This window comes from Cnephaeus nilssonii (assembly GCF_951640355.1).
Source record: "Cnephaeus nilssonii genome assembly, chromosome: 4".
In the NCBI taxonomy this organism is placed as follows: Eukaryota; Metazoa; Chordata; class Mammalia; order Chiroptera; family Vespertilionidae; genus Cnephaeus; species Cnephaeus nilssonii.
Window position 1 is genome coordinate 86,382,625 of NC_137075.1, and position 18,961 is coordinate 86,401,585.

General features: G+C 60.0%; 1 protein-coding gene across 2 annotated transcripts in view; it reads left to right on the forward strand.

Annotated features, from left to right (window-relative positions):
• The first annotated feature begins 330 nt into the window (after positions 1-330).
• The window catches only part of PAPLN (papilin, proteoglycan like sulfated glycoprotein), a 45,677-nt gene continuing 27,046 nt past the window's right edge, over positions 331-18,961 (forward strand). The window contains exons 1-11 of one of the 2 annotated variants that reach the window (XM_079769143.1): positions 331-558; positions 7,623-7,682; positions 12,483-12,598; positions 13,446-13,506; positions 13,818-13,920; positions 15,728-15,858; positions 16,709-16,832; positions 17,334-17,414; positions 17,506-17,678; positions 17,839-17,962; positions 18,351-18,477. In XM_079769143.1, coding sequence (XP_079625269.1) covers positions 7,629-7,682; positions 12,483-12,598; positions 13,446-13,506; positions 13,818-13,920; positions 15,728-15,858; positions 16,709-16,832; positions 17,334-17,414; positions 17,506-17,678; positions 17,839-17,962; positions 18,351-18,477 — 1,094 coding nt within the window. In that variant the 5' untranslated portion in view covers positions 331-558; positions 7,623-7,628. Of the gene's footprint in view, positions 559-7,526; positions 7,683-12,482; positions 12,599-13,445; positions 13,507-13,817; positions 13,921-15,727; positions 15,859-16,708; positions 16,833-17,333; positions 17,415-17,505; positions 17,679-17,838; positions 17,963-18,350; positions 18,478-18,961 lie in introns of those variants that run through there. The other variant, XM_079769142.1, reaches the window with a different exon arrangement.

The window sequence follows — 18,961 nt, forward strand, 5'->3', positions numbered from 1 at the left end:
TAAAGGAATAGGACCTAGATAAAGGTAATAGGATACTAGTTATATGAAAGCTGCCAAAATAAAGAGCTTACACCTGGTTTTAAGTGGCATTATGTAAAGTCGGGGTCCCGGACCACAGGGGCGAACGTGGCTGAAGTTGGAGAAACACGGCAGTGAAGTGAGTAGGACGTCGCCCTCACTCGAGCTAAGCTTTGGGAAGTCTGTTTCCGAATCGAGAGGCGCTGGTCCTCTGACTTCCTGGGTCATGTTTGCAGGCCTTTGGCACGAGGCAAAGATACCGCTCAGTTTCTGGACTGAGACTTCTCCAAATAGAGCAGAGGAGATGAGACGTGCCTGGGAGTGTAGTGGAGAGAGACCAGGAGGAGAGGATCCAAAAGCCTTGCTTGCTGGCCTCTGGGATCCCGATCCAGGACCCCACCCTCCAGCCACGGGACAGCAGCAGCAGAGCAGGAGTCACTGAGCCAGGGAGCAGGATCCCAGGCAAGATCGGTGACCTGCCTCTTCCCACAAGGACTGAGCCCGGAAGCCACCATCCCGCCTCCAGCCGCAGGACACCAGGTTTGCTGTGGAGGCCAGGGCGCCCACCCTGAGCTGAGAGGGACCCTTCAGCCCACTCTGCAGGCTGGTGCACACCCCACAGTGACCTTGGTGGGGGCCTGGGTCCCCAGCCTCTCCCATTCAGGAAGTGGAGGGGAGGGAGGGTGGCTCGCTTCTCCGGGGGAGATTGTAGCCCAGATGCTTGCAGTGCGTGTGTGTGTGTGTGTGTGTGTGTGTGTGTGTGTGTGCGCGCACCCATGTGGAAGGAAGGGGATGAGATCTCAGGCTGGAGCCGCTGGGTGGGAGCCAACCAGGTCAGATTTTCTGGAAAGCCCTACCTTTACCCCTTCGCTGCTGCTCTGGCTCTGGTCTCCTGCCCCGCGGCAGTGTCCTGCCCCAACTCGGGTTTCTCACAGGGCCTCACCCTCCTCCTGGCGCCCTTTCCCAGGATCTGGATTGAAGGTGGGGCAGATGGGGTGCGTACATAGCAGGCCCGATGCCTCTGAGAAACATCCCAGGAATTCTGTTCTTTCCCTCTGGACGGCCGCATGTCTGCAGGAAGGGTCCGGAGCTATACCTCCGTCCCAGCGTTGAGGGCATAACTCCCCTCCAGAGGCCGGGCGGCTGATCGTATACAGCCCTGTCAGGCACACTGATCGTACACAGCCCTGTCAGGCACACTGATCGTACACAGCCCTGTCAGGCACACTGAGCGTGCCCTCCTCACGCTGGCGGTCTGGTGGGTGTTTCAAGGCTCTGACGGGCTTAGGGCAGCAAGAGGCAGGACGGAGGATCTGGAAGCACAGCGTCCAGCTGCGGGCAGACTCTCCTCCCCCCCACGCCCCGCCCTGGATGACTGTTAAGGGAACTGTGTTGGAGGGTGGGAGAAGATGGAGTGATAAATGGAAGGATCCTTAAGTGTGAGGTGTTTCTTTTTCCTTTTGGATTGCTAGTGGGCTGTATCATAGGTTCTGTGACTTTAAAAAAAATGTTTTTATTGATTATAGAGGGAGAGGGAGGGATAGAGACATAGAAACATCAATGAGAGGGAAACAGCCATCAGCTGCCTCCTGCATGCCCCCTACAGGGGGTCAAGCCCACAACCAGGGCACATGCCCTGACGGGGAATCTAACCAGTGACCTCTTGGTTCATGGGTCGGCACTCAGTCACTGCGCCACACAGGCCAGGTGGTCCTATGACTGCCATAGTGGAAATAGTGATACTCAGATGGAGTCATTTATTCTAAATTGACACACATTGGCATGCAGTGCCCCACTGCAATGTCAACTCCCCCAGGGCAGGATGGTCTGTGTTGGAGCCCCCAGCTTGGGAGAGCTGATGGTGAATCTCTTCCCAGCGCTCTGGCTAATGACATCACCCTTGTAGCTTGAAAACAGCCCTGGGGTACTCACGCCTTGGCAATTGATCAGTGCCACAAAGCAGTAGCGGAGAACTGGTTTCTAAACACATGCCATCACTGGGCGGGTCTTTCCCCAGGGAGCTTCTGGCACACAGAAGGCACTCAGATATATGCAAGGAATGAATAAACCAGGGAACAGACACGGCCAAAAAAAAAGAAAGAAAGAAAAGAAAAAAAGAGCCATAACCGGCTTGGCTCAGTGGATAGAGCTTCGGCCTGCAGACTCAAGGGTCCCAGGTTCAATTCCGGTCAAGGGCATGTACCTTGGTTGCGGGCACATCCCCAGTAGGGGGTGTGCAGGAGGCAGCTGATTGATGTTTCTCTCTCGTTGATGTTTCTAACTCTCCCTCTTCCTTCCTCTCTGTAAAAAATCAATAAAATATATTTTAAAAAAGAAAGAAAGGAAGGAAGGAAGGAAGAAAGAAAGAAAGAAAGAAAGAAAGAAAGAAAGAAAGAAAGAAAGGAAGAAGAAGAGAAGTAGCATTTTCTAAATTCAATTCAACCAATACCGTGTGCAATGAGCTGCAGGGGGAGCGTGGACACTTGTTTCCGGGGCAGCCCGGCATCTGGGGAGCTGCCGATTCTCCTCCCTCGGGCCCTGGCCGGCAGGGTCAGACCGGCTCCTGCTGGACTTGGAGTCCACAAGGACCAGGACCGTTCCTGGGGGTGGCAGGGGTCAGTGTCACCTAAAGTGGTGGTTGCAGTAGTCCGGTGTCCAGCAGGACAGGTCCTAACCAGATCTGCTCCTGGGCCATGAACTATGACCTTGGCAGGGGTTCCAGCCCACTTCTGTGTCTGACTCTCCATTTTCCTGTCAATTCTATGAGCTCCCAGTGTCCTCGCTCTCAGAAGCTTCTCTGTTTCGGTTCATGACGTTCTTTCTGTGTGTGGTTTGCAATCAAGAACCCTGTGTCAGGTCAGGTTGGCTGTGCAGAGATCTATGGGGGGAAATGCCAGGGGACATAAAGGGGAGGGAGCAGGGAGAGCCTTCAGGACATAGACCTGGGGTGTGGCTGCTGGAGGCTGTCAATCAGCCGTGCTTCCCACACCTTGCTCTCTTGAGGGATACCCTCAGGAGCACCATAAACCTCTGGTCCAGGATGCAGTGATGAAAGAGACAGATCCCTGCCCTTGCGAAGATCACAACTGAGAGGGAGAAAGAGCGACAAATGTATCACTGTAGTAGTTCTCAAGTGCACAAAGGCGCGCATAGGGAAGGCGTCTTGGAGGAGGTGCCAACTGGGGGCCTGAGGCTCTTGGGTCTTTGCCCCCTTCCCCTTCTCTCCAGCTTTCCATCCGAACCCAACTTCACAAAGAGATCTGGCCGCCTCCTGGCCGTGGCCTGGATCTGCAATCTGCAGAGCTGGTCAGGGTGTAGGGAATCCAGGATACAGACGAGGGAGCATGGGATAGAGCAGTGGTCGGCAAACTCATTAGTCAACAGAGCCAAATATCAACAATACAAAGATTGAAATTTCTTTTGAGAGCCAAATTTTTAAAACTTAAACTTCTTCTAACGCCACTTCTTCAAAACAGACTCGCCCAGGCCGTGGTATTTTGTGGAAGAGCCACACTCAAGGGGCCAAAGAGCCGCATGTGGCTCGCGAGCCTCGGTTTGCCGACCACTGGTCCGATAGAGGAGCTAACTTTTACTGAGCACTTAGTAGGAACTTTACGGAGCCAATTACTTCGTCACCCTCTGTGTGAAGCTCCAGTGAGCCAGTTGAGGCTTAAAGAGGTGGCATGACAAGTTCACACACAATGAGAAGCAGGGCAGGTTCCCAGCCGGGGTCTGTCTGCCTCCCAGGGCTGTGCTTCTCCCTGCCTCCCTCCTCCTCACCGGCTCCCCCTGCCTCCCAGGTGGAAGGGAGTCGGGTGCAGCTAGTGAGTGGCTCAGGGTCCGTGCAGAGGGGAAGTTACAACGGGAGGGAGGGTCTTACACTTTTTCTTGGGGTGTTCTTTCTATGCCACCTTTTTTGTGTGTGCACACCAATTAAGTACACCATTTTTGGGTGCATGGCAATTATGTGCTAGGTTTGTGCTCGCATCCTTCTGAGGTAGCAGGATCTGAGGTTTGAAGACAAGTCCTTGCTCAAGCCAATAACTGCTAGAGCCCAGCTGGTGGGTGCAGGGCTGTCCCCAACACTGTGTGTGGGTTCTGCTCCCCAAATTCTGGGTCTTCTTTATGGCTGGGTGGGCCTGAGTATCTCAGAAGAAGGGATCGCAGAGGAAAAACAAGAACAGATGGGAAGACGCCTGGCTGCCCACCCCCCAGGGCTTCCTCCCACTTGACAGGGACCTTTGACCCAGCTCAGAAAATCCCAGGCTGATGGGGGCAGGGAGTGGAGCTTGATGAACGGAAGAAACTCTTGTCCTTTTCTAGAGAGGCTTTGGGTAATTCCACTCCCTTTTCTCTGCCAAGCTTTATCTCTGCCTAAGAATTCACACAAGTCCCCAGGGCCCCTGCTACACAGCTGCTGCCCCTCCTCCCTCCACTGGTAGGTAAGAAACAGGTCCGTTTCAAAATGCTGTTTAAGGAAAGCATTTCATCTGAGCATTCCTCACGGCCTAGGGACATGACCTGCAGGAGTTGGGGGTCTTAGGGGGTGAGCTACCCATGGGGGACTTTTCTCTGCCCCAAAGGAGGCCAGGAGAGAAATGGCCAATGGCTGGGGTAGCCAAGGGGCAGAAGGCAGAAAAGGGGGTGAAAGGGACCTCCCACTGCCCATGTGCCCCAGGGCCAGCGCTGTTTTCCCGGGGTGGGTGATTTCCAGCTCCAATGGCAGGCAGAACGCCTTGGTTGAGAAAGAGGACAACTAGGAAAGGAAATTAAATGTATCACACTTATTGCGCCCCTCCCTTGATCCCAACCAGTGCCCTGGGCACCGGTGACAGGGGTGCAAGCTTTACCCTGAGGGACCTCCCAGCTGAGTCAGGGAGACTCAGGTTCCCGCAGGGAGATGCAGCAGACAGGGACTGCGACAACGCTGGGCACAGGACCTGCCTGCTGTGGTGTGGGGGAGGATCCTAGAGAAGATGACGTTTGAGCAGGGTCTTGAGGGATGAGTAGGAGTTCGCATGGTGGAGGGTTCCCAGAGTGCATCTGGGCCGCGGGAAAAGCCCGCTGGTGGGGGGAACAGCGGCATGTCCATGGGACACTTGGCTGCGGCCAGAGCACAGAATTCAGGAGAGAAGACAAGCAGGGGCTGGACACGGGGCAGGCTGCCTGCACGGTGAGTGTGGAGGGCGATGGCACAGAGGGAACGGGACTGGAGAGATGACCGGCGCCCGCAGAGTGGGGACCAGCCAGGCTTGGCTCAGACCCAAGGGCATCCTGCGGCGGCCTCTCCGCGGGGGGCGGGGGGGCCATGCTCTCACCCCGGGACCGGGACAGGTGTCAGCAGGGGGTGGCGGGGGGAGAATGGGGCGGGAGGAAACCAGCCAGCCCGGGGGTGAGTCCAGCCTCCGCGTGCGTCCTGCGAGGCCAGGCCGAGCTCGGGGCTGGGCTGGGCGGGTCCCGGTGGAGCGGCCCTGCCCCCCTGCGCGCCCGGCGCTCCTGGAGACCCGTGGGAAGTCGGAGGGGCCGCCATCCGGCGGCGTGCGGCTCGCCCCGGGGCTGCCCAGGCACTGCCCGCCTGGCCCGCAGGGTGTCGGGGAAGGGGAGCCCCCGAGGGGCCCCCGCCCCGGCTCTGCCCGCCCAGGTGGGAGCTGCCGCTTCCGACGTGCGGCGCCTTCGGGGGCTGCACCTGGCGGGTCCCCGGGCGGGTGGGGTGGCGGTGCTGCCGCGGGGGCACCTCCTGGGGCGGCGGAGGAGGGTGTCCGCTGGTGACGGTGCGGGGGTGCGGCGGGGTGAACCCGGGCAGGCCCACACCGAGGCTCCCTAGTAACCAGGATAAGGGAAGTTCTTTCCTCCGGTCCCTTCTTCGTCTCTCCCTTCGCTCGGCTCACCGCGCCCCTGAGAGGTAGGACCCGGGCTGACCTAGGCGCCCAGAACTGCTCCCCACCCCGGAACGAGGCCCCCGCCCGCGGTACCACCTCCCCTCCCGCTGGCGCTGTGGGTACAGGGGTGCGGGCGCAGGGCAGGGAGGCAGCCCGCCGCCGCCTCGCCCCCACGAGCCCCAGGAACCTGATCTGACTGTGAAAAGAAGGACCACATGAGTCACTGTTGGAGCCAAATTAACGGAACGTATAGGTCGTTACATGTGCCAGGTTCACTTCTGCTGAAATTGGCTTATGTTTGCTGTGTTATCCTTGCAAACCGAAGTCACTTAGTACTTAACAACTAAAAGAACATTGTACAATGACAGATCTTACATTTTAAGCATACAAGTCAGTACCCGTTTGATGTTTTGCACTGAACGGGACACATTGCTTATTTCACTCTCCTGTACACTGACATGTACACACATGCACGCACAGTGCACGCACTGCACAGACGGAGCACGCACCACACGGCCTGTGCACACATCACATGCACATGCACACCAGACAAATCCACAAGGCACTCTGCACACACACACACACACACACACACACACACCACTGCACCTGCACACATCACATGCACACACACCAGACAAATCCACAAGGCACTCTGCACACACACACACACACACACACACACACCACTGCACCTGCACACATCACGTGCACACGCACCAGACAAATCCACAAGGCACTCTGCACACACACACACAACACACACACACAACCCACTGCACCTGCACACATCACGTGCACACACACCAGACAAATCCACAAGGCACTCTGTACACACACACACACACACACACACACACCACTGCACCTGCACACATCACGTGCACACGCACCAGACAAATCCACAAGGCACTCTGTACACACACACACAACACACACACACACCACTGCACCTGCACACATCACGTGCACACACACCAGACAAATCCACAAGGCACTCTGTACACACACACACACACACACAACCCACTGCACCTGCACACATCACGTGCACACACACCAGACAAATCCACAAGGCACTCTGCACACACACACACACACACACACACACACACACCACTGCACCTGCACACATCACGTGCACACACACCAGACAAATCCACAAGGCACTCTGCACACACACACACCGTATTGCACACGTGCACACACTGACTGCTTAAGGGACCCGCCAGGGAGCTTGCTCAGTACAGAGAAGTACTGGCCTGGGTTTAGAGTAAGATACAATTAACATTTTAAAAGCATTTAAATTTAGGCTTTAAATGCCCGAAGAGACTTTGTAAAAACCTGCATCAGTGAGTTTGTAAACAACTTGTGGAACGGCTTTTTAAAAAGGGCTCTCTCGCTGGTTAAGAGAGGGAATCTGATTGCTCTGGATCTGAGCTTTCAACAAGGAAGTGTTTTTAATCGCCCTCGTTTCCCTCTGAGACCCCGAGAGGCGTTCCTCTCGCATGTTCAGAAGCCGGTGTAGACCGGCCTTCCCCGCTCCCGCGCTCCGCCGGGTCTCAGCGGCTTCCCGCGGTCCTCCCGCTGCGGGTCTCCGGCCACCTGTGCGGGGCGGGAGGAGGAAGACGCCCCGCCCGCCCTCAAAGCCGCCGTCGGAGGCCGGGGCTGCGGTGGGGCGGCGCCTGCTCTGCCCCGCCCGCTCCAGCCCGACCTCTCCCGCAGGCCGAGATGCAGCTGCTCCCGCTCGTGGCCCTGCTGCTGGCCCCGGCGCCCGGGGCCTCGGTGAGTGCGGCCCTGTCCGGCCAGACGGCCCTGCTGGGGGACGGGGGTCTGCTGGGGTCCCCACCGGGGTCCCCACCCGTCCCCGCTCCCGTCCCCTCGCGGTGGCGACAACCCCAGGAGAGGGCCACGGTCGGGAAGATGGGGTGGGAGGAGGGAGTCCTCAGCCTGAGCTCCTTCAAAAAGAGGGAGGCCCCGGGCTGACCGGCTGACCGAGGCGCCCAGAGCTGCCCCCGTGGCTGGGGCTGCAGTTGGCAATTGCAGGCGTGGCAGCCCCTCAGCATCACCCCCTCGGAAGGTGCTGGGTGCGGCTAATGCTGGGAACCCTCCCTGGGGTGGTCTTCCGAGGTGGGAGGAGGGGGGCCCTGCTGGCACCAGCCAAGGTGCAGAGCTAGGTGGCCCCCTCCCCCAGATGCCAGGCACCAAACCCTGCTGTCCCTCAGATGTGTGGGCCTAGGGGCTTGGGGTGGGGGCGAGTATCTGGAGCAGGGCTGCAGTAGAACTTCCTGCGATGTTGGAAATGTTTTCCACCTGTGCTTTCCAATGAGAGCCACTGTGTCCACGTGGCGGTTGAGCACAGGAACCGTGGCTAGTGCAACTGAGGACCTGAATTTTTAAATTTGATTTTAACTAATTTAAATAGCCACACGGTGCGAGTGGCTACCTCACTGGTACAAGTGTAGAGAGTGGGCACAGAGAGCCAACTGGTGATCCGCGTAGCTGTTTCGTTAACAGGAGCCCCAAGGACAGGGCTCCCTGGAGAACATACGTGGACCCTGAGATTAGGGAATCTTCTGAGGGAGCTACGATTAGGGAGGGGAGGGTCTGCAGAGCCGAGCGTGGAAGGCCCAGGGGCAGCCAGGCCCCCCTGCGGCTGGGGGGCGTTCAGCCTGGCCCTTCCTCAGTGAGGCAGGCAGGGAGAGGAGGGGCTGGAGTGCTGCCTGGGGTGGGCCGCAGATGCTGGGGAAGTGTGAGCCGAGGATGAGAAGGCCCCGAGGGGCAGGCAGCGGTGGACGGCAGCGGTGGCAGCCAGCATGCCTCCAAAGCCCCGCCGACCCAGCCCCGGCCGCCGAGCCGTGGTGGGCTAGAGCCTTCCTCCCTCGTGTCCTCTCCACCACCGGCCAGGTCCCCACGCTCAGCTCTGCATGGTCCTTGCTCCCTAAGCGCCACATCCGGTCCTCGGGCAGGCTTCCCCCTGGTCCCGGGGTGCATGCAGCTCAGTGGAAGGGTTCACGGCACCAGCCTCAAAACCCCAGGGTGGAACCCAGAGGCACTCACTAACTGCCAATCAGCAGGCCAGATTCCTTCGGTGTGGGCTGATCATGCCTGCCCGCAGGTTGCCGGGCAGATGAGAGGAGCCAAGGCTCACAGTGTCCTGGGCCCTTAAGCGCTCTCTCCACTCTCTCCCGTAGGAACACCCGAGTAGCCTTCTCCCAGCTGCTCAGCATGGGGGAGCTCAGCGGGGCTGGGCCTGCGGGGCTGAGAGCTCCCCTGCCCTCTCCTCCACTGTCTGGGGGAGGGTGTGGGCCAGGCTCACTGCTCTGCGGCCCCTGGTTCTGGTTCTGGCTGGGGCCGGGCCCACCACAGGGCCCCCCAGCCGTTCTCGGGCTGTTCTAGTGGGGCAGGGGGCAGCTTGCACAGTGAGCAGAGGAGTAAGAAGGGATGAAGCAGAGAGTGGCTCGGCCGCCACGTCCCTTCGCCCCTCCCCCACCCCGTGGGGGGAGGCTTCCTGAGGCCATGCCTTTCCAGCCCCCTTGACTCCCACCCACACCCTCCTCTCTCTCAGACCCCTCCCACCTGTTCCCTGTGGCAGCCGGTCCCCCTGGGAAAGGGGGCTCCTTGCCCAGGTGGGAGTTGCAGGAGGAGTGGGTGGGGTGCTGAGAGCAGCAGGAGGCAGGTGAGGACAGGCCAGGTGAGGGCGGACGGGACCAGCTCATTCTGGCTTCCCAAGTCAGCTCAGCTGGTGGTTTGGGTAATTACAAGGAAATAAATGCGCCCGAACCGCTCCTGGCTGAACAAGCTCTCTTCCCTCAGACAGTGTGGAGCAGTGGACAGGGCGCGGCCCCGGGTCTGGCAGGCTGGGCCCCCCAGTCCCGCCTGCGGGTGGCCCTGGGCCAGTGGGTGCCTGCCTCACGGGTGCCGGGAGGGTGCGGCCAGGGGATGCTTGGAAGGCTTGGTACTTGGAAGGCCCCGTGTCAGGCCCGTCCTCCCCCCCCCCCCGTCCCCGCCCCCACGGGTGGCTGGTGCAGAGGTGTCCCTCGTCGCCTTGTCCACGCAGTTAGCCCGGCCCTGCCCCGGGGAGGGTGGGCTGGAGGGGCTTAGGGGCTGTGCTCCAGCAGCAAGACGCACTGCAGACAGGCCTTGGTCCGCGGGTAATCAGTAACCAGGCCCAGGCCAGCGGCACGAGAAAGCGGCAGTCCCTGTGGCCGCAGCCTAGACTGCGTGTGTGTGTGTGTGTGTGTGTGTGTGTGTGTGTGTGTGTGTGTGCGTGTGTGTGTGCTGGTCGCCCCTGGAAAGTCGCCTTCCACCCTCTATACCCAATATCTTCCCCTTTATTTTTTAAAAAATATATATATTTTATTGATTTTTTTACAGAGAGGAAGGGAGAGGGATAGAGAGCTAGAAACATCGATCAGCTGCCTCCTGCACACCCCCTACTGGGGATGTGCCTGCAACCAAGGTACATGCCCTTGACTGGAATCAAACCTGGGACCCTTCAGTCCGCAGGCCGATGCTCTATCCACTGAGCCAAACCGGTTAGGGCAATATCTTCCCCTTTAAGATAGAAACCTGATCAAGTGGATTCCGGTTTAAATTTCGCTGAGAGAACACCTTGCTATTCTGGCTCACTGGTGTTCAGAAGCCTGGCCATTTTGTCCCAGCTGGAAGCAAAGGATAAATAACTTGAAGAGTGAAAGCGAAGACCTTTGGTCTGGCTGGCCCTTCCTTCTTGGTTTTGTGTGTGGTTCAGCCCATTCGTGTGGTTTGTTGTGACTCAGGTTCTGTGGTGAAGCCAGGATCACTAGGCGTTCGGCACCAGGGGGGTTCGAGCTGAGCTGTGGGTGAACTGCGGGTGCATGAACTCGCCTGAGACCCTGTGACGTTGCTGGGGGCTCGCAGCGGGAGGGCGAGCTTGCTTTCCCACTTTAGGCCTTGAGTTCTTTCTCTGGAAATTGGGAGTGATTCCCCCCCCCCCCCCCCCCAGAGATTCATAGGTGGTGATGCCCTAAAATAAAGTCCCTTCCAGCAAAGAGGACACACACCTCTGCCTCCTGGCAAGCAGTGGTCAGCCCAACACCTGCCCAGCTCCTTAGGGCTCAGCTGTGTCTCACTGGGTTCCCCCGGTGAGGCAGGGGGGACAGAGGCCTGGGGCGAAGCTGACCTGCTGTTGCGTCCACTTGTTGATGCGTGGCTCCCTCTCTGCCTCCCCCGCCATGCCCTGTGGGAATACTGCCCCCCCCGCCCCCCGCTGGCTGTGCGGTGAAATCGGCCAAGGTTCACAAAGTGCCTGGGTCCTGCCAGGTACTTTCTCCCTTAGAAACACCGAGCAGCGTGTACCCGGATGTCGGGTTGCTCTGAGGGTGACACGAGAGAACGTGTGTGAGGCCGGTGGGCGTCTGATCGCAGCTGCAGGGTGTCAGATCTTCCTGGTGGGAAACTGTATCTGTGAGGATAGATGGTTGTTATGGAGTCGCAAATGACAGTCCTTCAACGAGAGAGAGGTGATCCCTGTCCCACTCAACTACCCAGAGGTCAGAAGCCCAGATTTGTTTGGTCTCACACACCTGGGGTGACTGGAGCCCCTGGAGCCAGACCTGCGGAGGATCCTTCTATCGTGGCTTCACTGGTTGGAGCCTCTATTCCTGAGTCACCTCATGGTGTAGCAGGCTGCTCCGACTCCAGCCATCACACCGGCTTTCCAAGCAACAGGGAGGAGGACAGGAGAAGGAGGAAAAAGGACAAATGCACGTGCAAGCTGTCTCTTGAGGTGACTGGGGGCTGCTGCCCAACACTACATCTCATTGATGAGAGTGACTGATACAGCCACGGTTAGCTGCAGGAAGTCTGGGAAATGGATGGGTCCAGCCTGCTGTCCAGCTAAGAGTCAAGGATTCTCTTACAATGGGAGAAGGGGAAGGTAGACGCTGGGGAACCCCTGGGAATCTGCCCAGAGGGGCAGGAAGGAAGCACACCCTCTCCCCCAGCCCCTCCTAGGATTAGATTAACGTATTTTAATAGGCCAGAACCACAGACCCTTCCAGAAGCGCGGTCACCACGCATGGCAGAAGCAAGAACGAGGCGTGGTGTGGCTGTTCCACGCTAGGCCCTGGTGGAGCGCGGCGCTGCCTGCGGGTGCACCTGCACAGAACGCCTGTCCTTCCTGCCTTTATGGCTCCCTCCTGGAAAAGCCTGCGCTGCCGACCCAGGGCTCCCTGCCAGGCAGTCTGCAGACACCGTGGCTGTCAAATCGGACTCGGCACCAGCCAGTGGGTAGCATCGCCAGGGAGCAGTTCTCTGCCGCCAGCATGGTGCCCGGCAGGGAGCCGGAGCCGCTGTGGTGGCTGCTGAGACAGACGGAAGACCTGCTCCGGCTCCTTCTGGTGAACGCTGGCTAAGGCGGGGACTGTGCTGGGGTGTCTGGCAGGGCTGCTGAGTCCTGAAGAGCGCCCCCAGGAGGAAGAGCGCCCCTGACGCCCTCCCTGGGTGGGGGTGCTGTTTGTCGGCAGGGCTGGGTGAGCCTCTGGGTGCCCTGGGGGGGCTCGGAGTGCTGACTCAGGCCCCTGAGCACGTCTTCTCCTCCAGGCTCCCAAGGTGAGGCGGCAGAGCGACAGCTGGGGCCCCTGGGGGGACTGGAGCCCCTGCAGCCGGACCTGCGGAGGGGGCATCAGCTTCAGGGAGCGCTTCTGCTCCTCGCAGAGGTAGGGGGGCCGGCCGGGGCAGCCTGCTCAAGCAGGGCAGGGGGTAGGGACCACCTGGGTCCTGGGCTAGGCGTCCCGGCCATCCGGGCGGCACCCCCATGCAGTAGCTTTGTCCTGGGTGCAGCCTGGATGGAGTATGTGAAACCAATCCTTTGCCGGGTGCTTCCGCTTGACTTCCATCATCAGCTGTATTTCGGGGGCGTGGGAGCCACGCCTGCTTCACCCGCCCCCGAGTCTCCGGCTCCCGATGCAGCGAAGGCACACGGCAGGTGCAGTGAATTCCCGTCAAATTAATCATCTTCAACGATGCTCACCTGTGCAGGGCCTCTGCCTCCAGCCTTTGTCAAGTACAGATCTTTCCCTTCACGTGACTTAAGACCTACTATGTGTCCTGTGCCCTGATAGGTGCTAGAGCGGGGTGGGCACAAGAGAAGGGGCGACGACACCTTGCCCGTCAGGGGTTTGAGTCACTTCTGAGCACCTGTGTGAGGACAAAAGTGAGGTACTGTTCTAAGTGCCTGGTGCTCCTTAAGGGGCAGAATAACCTCACCCGGTGGGGGTTTTACACCCTGTCTCACCCCCAGGAGCAGAACTTGGGGCTTCTCGGGAAGTTTACCTTCAGAGGCAGAGTGGCCCCAGTTAGTCACACGCCAGGACGGCTGGGCTCTGAGTCTCCTCCCAGATACAGCGAGGGGCTCAGTGCACCCACTAGCACTGAGGGGATTTATGTGTGTGCCCCCCCACACACACACACACATGGACTTGCCCTCTGTGGCCCTCAGAGGAGTCCCACCGAGGACCCCGGGAGGGCCTGGGGTGCTGGGTTACCGGTGCTCTTGTCCCACAGGAGAGATGGGGGCTCCAGCTGCGTGGGCCCCACTCGCAGACACCGCTTTTGCCACCTCGAGGTAAAGCCCACGCAGGGAGGGGGCCAGCTTCCTAGGCCCCCCCCCCCCCATCCAGGCCCAGGGTGCCTCCTGTCCGTGCTCGGTGCGGGAAGTCCCTTCCTTACCCCCCAGTGACGGCAAGGACAGCTTCCACAGCTCTCCCTGCACAGCCCCAACCCCCCCCCCCCCCTGGAGGGGAGCCCCCGGGGCCGCTCCGCCTCCCCCGGAGCAACAGGCGTTGGGGGGACGGGACCCGACCTCCCGGGGACCGATGGGCGGGCAGAGCCCAGGGGTCCCCCACCTTCCCCTCCCTGGCCCCGTTGCCCCCGCAGAGCTGTCCCCCAGGGGCCCGCGACTTCCGGGCCGAGCAGTGCGGGGAGTTCGACAGCCGCGAGTTCCAGGGCCGCCGGTACCGGTGGCTGCCCTACTACGCGGGTGAGTGCGCCCCCGCCGGCCGCCCGCCCCGCGTCCCTGCGCCCCCGGCTGTGCGGGCTGCTCACCCGCACCCTGCGGGTCACACGGCTTCTCACTGCGGTGTGGCCGCTGTGGCAGCTCCGTCTGACAATCCCGAGCAGCCCAGCACCCCCATCTGCTCCCTCCCACCCCCACCTGCCCCCTCCCACCCCCACCCCCACCCCCACCCCGTGCATTTTCACGCAAAGCGGCTGTGGCCTGACCCCCCGGCACAGAGCGGTGGGGAGGGCGGGGAGGGGCAGGGCCGGTGGGCAGGAGCCCGGGTCCTCAGGGTCCCTGGGCCCCGGCTGCTCGGGGTAGCTTTGAGGAGAGGGTATGGAGGTTGTTAATTTTTAGAGCAATACAGTTCAGGAAGAAACAACACAACCACAATATTGAAGTTATTACAGCCCTTCACCGGAGCCAGAGAGACCGCAGGACAGTCCTGCTGCCTGTTGGTCCCCGGCTCCTGCCAGTCCTGCCCGGAAAGGCGGTAGCGCTCTGGGTTCCAGGGACTGAGTGCGTTTTGGGGTGGGGGCGGGGGTCTTGGCTAGAGGGGGTGCCCCAGTGGCGACCATTGCGTTCGTCGCTCCTCCTGAGTTCTGAGGAATATAGTGAAAATGATTTCAATATATCCATGTTATAGAAACACAGAGAGAAGGCTAACAAGGGCCTCAGAGGGTGCCTGCTTGGCTGTGGAGGTTACAACAATCCTATTAGCACTTGGGGCTATTGAAACTGTGTATAAAATATTTAGATCAATGTAAAAATTAAAACAAGAAGAAAAAAAAATGACCCTCACCCCACCTCTTTTCTGGGGTCACGGCTAACATTTCATTCTGGCCCCTTTCACATCATTTTCTCTATGTGTTGACATAGTTGTAATTATGACATAGTACCATTTTGCATTCTATGATAAGCATTTTTCTATGTTTCTATATAGTTATCATACATTTTTTTTTAAATCCTCATGTTTTTTTATTGATTTTTAGAGAGAGAGTAAGAGAGAGAAAACATCAATGGAAGAGAAACTTGATTGGTTGCCTCTCGAATGCACCCTGATGGGGGATCAAACCTGCAACCTAGGTATGTGCCCTGACTGGGAATTGAACCCATTGGGGTACAGGACAGCGTCCCAACTGAGCCACCCAGTCAGGGCAAGTCTTCATAAATTTTAAAAAATGTATTTTTATTGATTTCATAGAGGAAGGGGGAGAGAGAGAGAGAGAGAGAGAGAGAGAGAGAGAGAGAGAGAGAAAGAGAAACATCAGTGCTGAGAGAGAACCATGGATTGGCTGCCTCCTGCTCGCCCCCTACCAGGGATTGAGCCTGCAACCTGGGCATGTGCCCTGACCAGGAATCAAACCATGACCTCCTGGTTCATAGGTTGATGCTCAACCACTAAGCCATGCAGGCCAGGCAAGTTTTTATAACTTTTAACAAAATTATTAATGTGCATAACATCCTACGGATAGGTCATTCTTTAGAGAGTCCCTGATAACACTTGGGTTAGCGTAGATAATGCTGAGATAGACCCCTTCCGGTGTCTAGTTTTTTCCTTATTCTGGGATTTCCTTAGACTTGAGCTCCAGAGATGCAGCAGTTTTGTGGAGAACATCCCCTCTCCCTGGGAGGGGAGTGGGACTGAGCCCCTTAGGGGGGGCTGCTCCAAGGGCTCCTTCCCCCCACACACCCAGTTAGTGTGTTTCTGGCCCTGCCCATGCTCCGCTGAGGCTAGGCGAGGCCCGAACCTCACTAGGATCTCCGCTTTCCCCTTTGCCTTTCCCAGCCCCAAACAAGTGTGAGCTGGCCTGCATCCCCAAGGGGGAGAGCTTCTACTACAAGCACAGGGAGGCCGTGGTGGACGGGACGCCCTGCGAGCCTGGCAAACGGGACGTCTGTGTGGATGGCGTCTGCCGGGTGAGTGTCCCCGGCCCCAGCAGCACCAGTGGCCCTCGTGAGCTGGTTGTCTTCTCAAGACCAGCTTCTCAGCTGCCTCTCATCACAGATGCCCTATGACCTTCTTACCTTTCCCCCATGAAAACACTAGCCCCACAGTAAGAGCAACCCTCTGGATGGCAAGTGACAGAGCCCGGCTAAAACGGACTTAAAAAAGCCACAAGGGACGGCTGGCTGGCTGCCTGCGGAAACCTCTCTCCTTGCCTGTGGTCTTTCCCTCCTGCGGCTCCGCAATCCCACGAGGCAGGCTCCTCCCCTGGGGTGTGGGGACGGGCCCAGCCGCTCCAGGCTCCGCTGTCCCAGCCTGAGGACTCCCCGGGACAGGGCGTTCCGTTCCCAGGAGTTCCAGTGACCTGGGTTGCCTCTGGTTTAACTTGGGGCTCCTCGCAACCATTCTCTGAGCCAGGCTTGCAGCCCACCCATTTGCCCAAACCCACTGTTGGGGAGCTCTACCCAAGCTCTGTGGGAGAGATGGTCCCCAAAGGAAAGGAGGTGTTCCTGCCCGAGAAGGGGAGAGGGGCGCTCAGCAGGCAGAAGAGGTGGATTGTCAGCCACAGGCCAGACCCACGTGTTCTCAGCCCTTGACAGTTCTAAGCTTCGTGGTTCATCTGAGAGGCTTTTCAGGTTGTTGCAAATCCCCCCAAATTTCCAGTCTATTTATTGAAAAAGATCCACAGGTAAGTGGACCCACACGCTTCCAGCGTGTGCTGTTTCAGGGTCAGCTGTAGTCACTGCTCCCCCCTGACCCGGCCGGGCACCCAGGGCTGGGATCCTGGTGTGTCGGTGACTCTCCGCCCTCTCTGCCTGGCAGGCGGTGGGCTGTGACCACAAGCTCGACTCGTCAAAGCAGGAGGACAAGTGTCTGCAGTGTGGGGGCGACGGCACGACCTGCCGCCCGGTCACCGGCACCTTTGACATCAGTGACCTCAGCAGAGGTGGGGTCCTCCGGAGGTCCCCAGACGGCTGAGACCAGGTCTGCTGCCTGTGCCTCCCCTGCCCGTCTGCTGCTCGGGCTCACAGTGGTCATGGCACGGAGGGCTGACCTGGCGCTCAGGTCATGCCTGAAAGGCCCGGGGTCATGGTTCAGGGTGAGGCCAAACCCTTTCACAGGAGCCCGTGGGCCCCTGATGGTTCCCACCTCTGCCCACACATCCCGTGTAATCTTGTACTGCTGCCACCCAAACGCCCCCTCTCGTCCCTTCCCCATCTGCCCTCTCCAGCCAGTCTGGGTGCCTGAGCCTGCCCACCCCCCCACCCCCCCCACTGGCCTTTGCAAAGCTGTCTCCTCTTTGGGGACACTCATCCCCAGGCAGCCCGGCCCTGCGGCCTCCTGCTTGCCCTTCCCTGACCCCATCTGTGCAGCTGGGCGCATGGTGCCCTCCGGGCCGGCTCCCCGCTGTGGCTTCAGTGGCCCCAGAGTGTCCCCGCTTCCCCAGGCTACAACCAGATCCTCATCGTTCCCGCGGGGGCCACCAGCATCCGCATCGAGGAGGTGGCTGCCAGCAGGAATTTCCTGGGTGAGGACCGTTGGGTCTGGGAGGTGGGGGCCCCGGCAGGGGAGCTGGCGGCTCTGGCAGCTGACGGGGTGGGGGGGCTCGCCCTGCACAGCGGTGAAGAGCATCCAGGGTGAGTACTACCTCAACGGGCACTGGACCATCGAGGCCGCCCGCGCCCTGCCCGTGGCCAGCACCATCCTGCACTACGAGCGGGGTGCCGAGGGGGACCTGGCACCAGAGCGGCTCCATGCCCGCGGCCCCACCTCGGAACCCCTGGTCATCGAGGTGAGCAGGGCTGGCAGGAGAGACCTCTGGGGTGAAGGGGGCACCTGGTCCCCTGGAGACCGTGGCGGGTACCTCGGGCCTGGGCCGGCAGGAGGGCTGGGGAACGAGGTGAGGGGGGAGCTGTCGGCGACAGGCCTCAAGGAGGACCCCCCCTGCGCAGCTCATCAGCCAGGAGTCCAGCCCCGGCGTGCGCTACGAGTACCACCTGCCCCTGAGCACCCCCCGGCCCGGCTTCAGCTGGAGCCACGGCTCGTGGAGCGACTGCAGTGCTGAGTGTGGCGGAGGTGAGGCCACGGCCCAGGGGACGGGCGTCCTCTCCTTGTGTCCAGCCCTGCGGGGGAGGTGGACAAGTACCTGAGACATCTGCAGGTCCTGGGGTCACCTTGGGGAAAGCTTGGGGTCGGGGGGCTCCACAAAGGGCCCCCACCGAAGCTAGGAGAACGAGATCTCTTAGGAGAAGGTTCCATGGCAGTAGAGGCAGAATCTGGAGCCCATGACCAGCCGTCGGGGTGGGGTAGGGGTCATTGGTCACTCGTAGCTAAAACTCGGAGCCTCAGTTTCCTGATGGGGGTCGTCTGAGGTTGATCAAGGTGACCAGCGGGGTGCCTGGCCCAGAGAGGGCGTTTGGTGAGTGTTGCCTCACCAGCTCCCACCACGGCCGGGCCTCTGCAGGTCACCAGTCCCGCCCAGTGTTCTGCACCATCGACAATGAGGTCTACCCTGACCACATGTGCCAGCACCAGCCACGGCCGGCCACCCACCGCCCCTGTAGCCCTCACTCCTGCCCGCAGACCCAGCGGTGAGGCCCTTGCCAGCCCCGCTACCCATGACGGGACCCGAGCACTTGGGTGGGAGGGGTTGGGGGGCCTCGGCTGCTTGAGGTGTTGAGCAAAGAGGTTGGGTGACCCAGGGCTCCCCGCAGCGGTGGCTGGAGTGGGGGTGAGGCAGCTGTCGCTTGGGGAGGCAGTGGAGGAGCCTGAGCATGAGGCCCGGCTGTTCTGACCACCCTGTGGGCGCACACAGTGCCCGGGGCGTCCAGGCTGGCGGCTGGAGGGCTGGGGAAGGGACCGGAGGCCCCGTCTGTCTGAGCCGGCCGGGGGCTTGGCTCGGCAGGTGCCCAGGGCGGCCAGGGATTGGGCAGAGGGCCTGAGGGTGCCTGCAGTGCCTTTGTTCGTGCACAGAGCACCTCGTACCTGCACCCCCGGAGCCTGGCGCCTTGCTGGGCCCGGAGGGAACAGGTAACCCGCAGGCACAGCCTCCCGCAGGGCTGGCGCCGCCCTGGT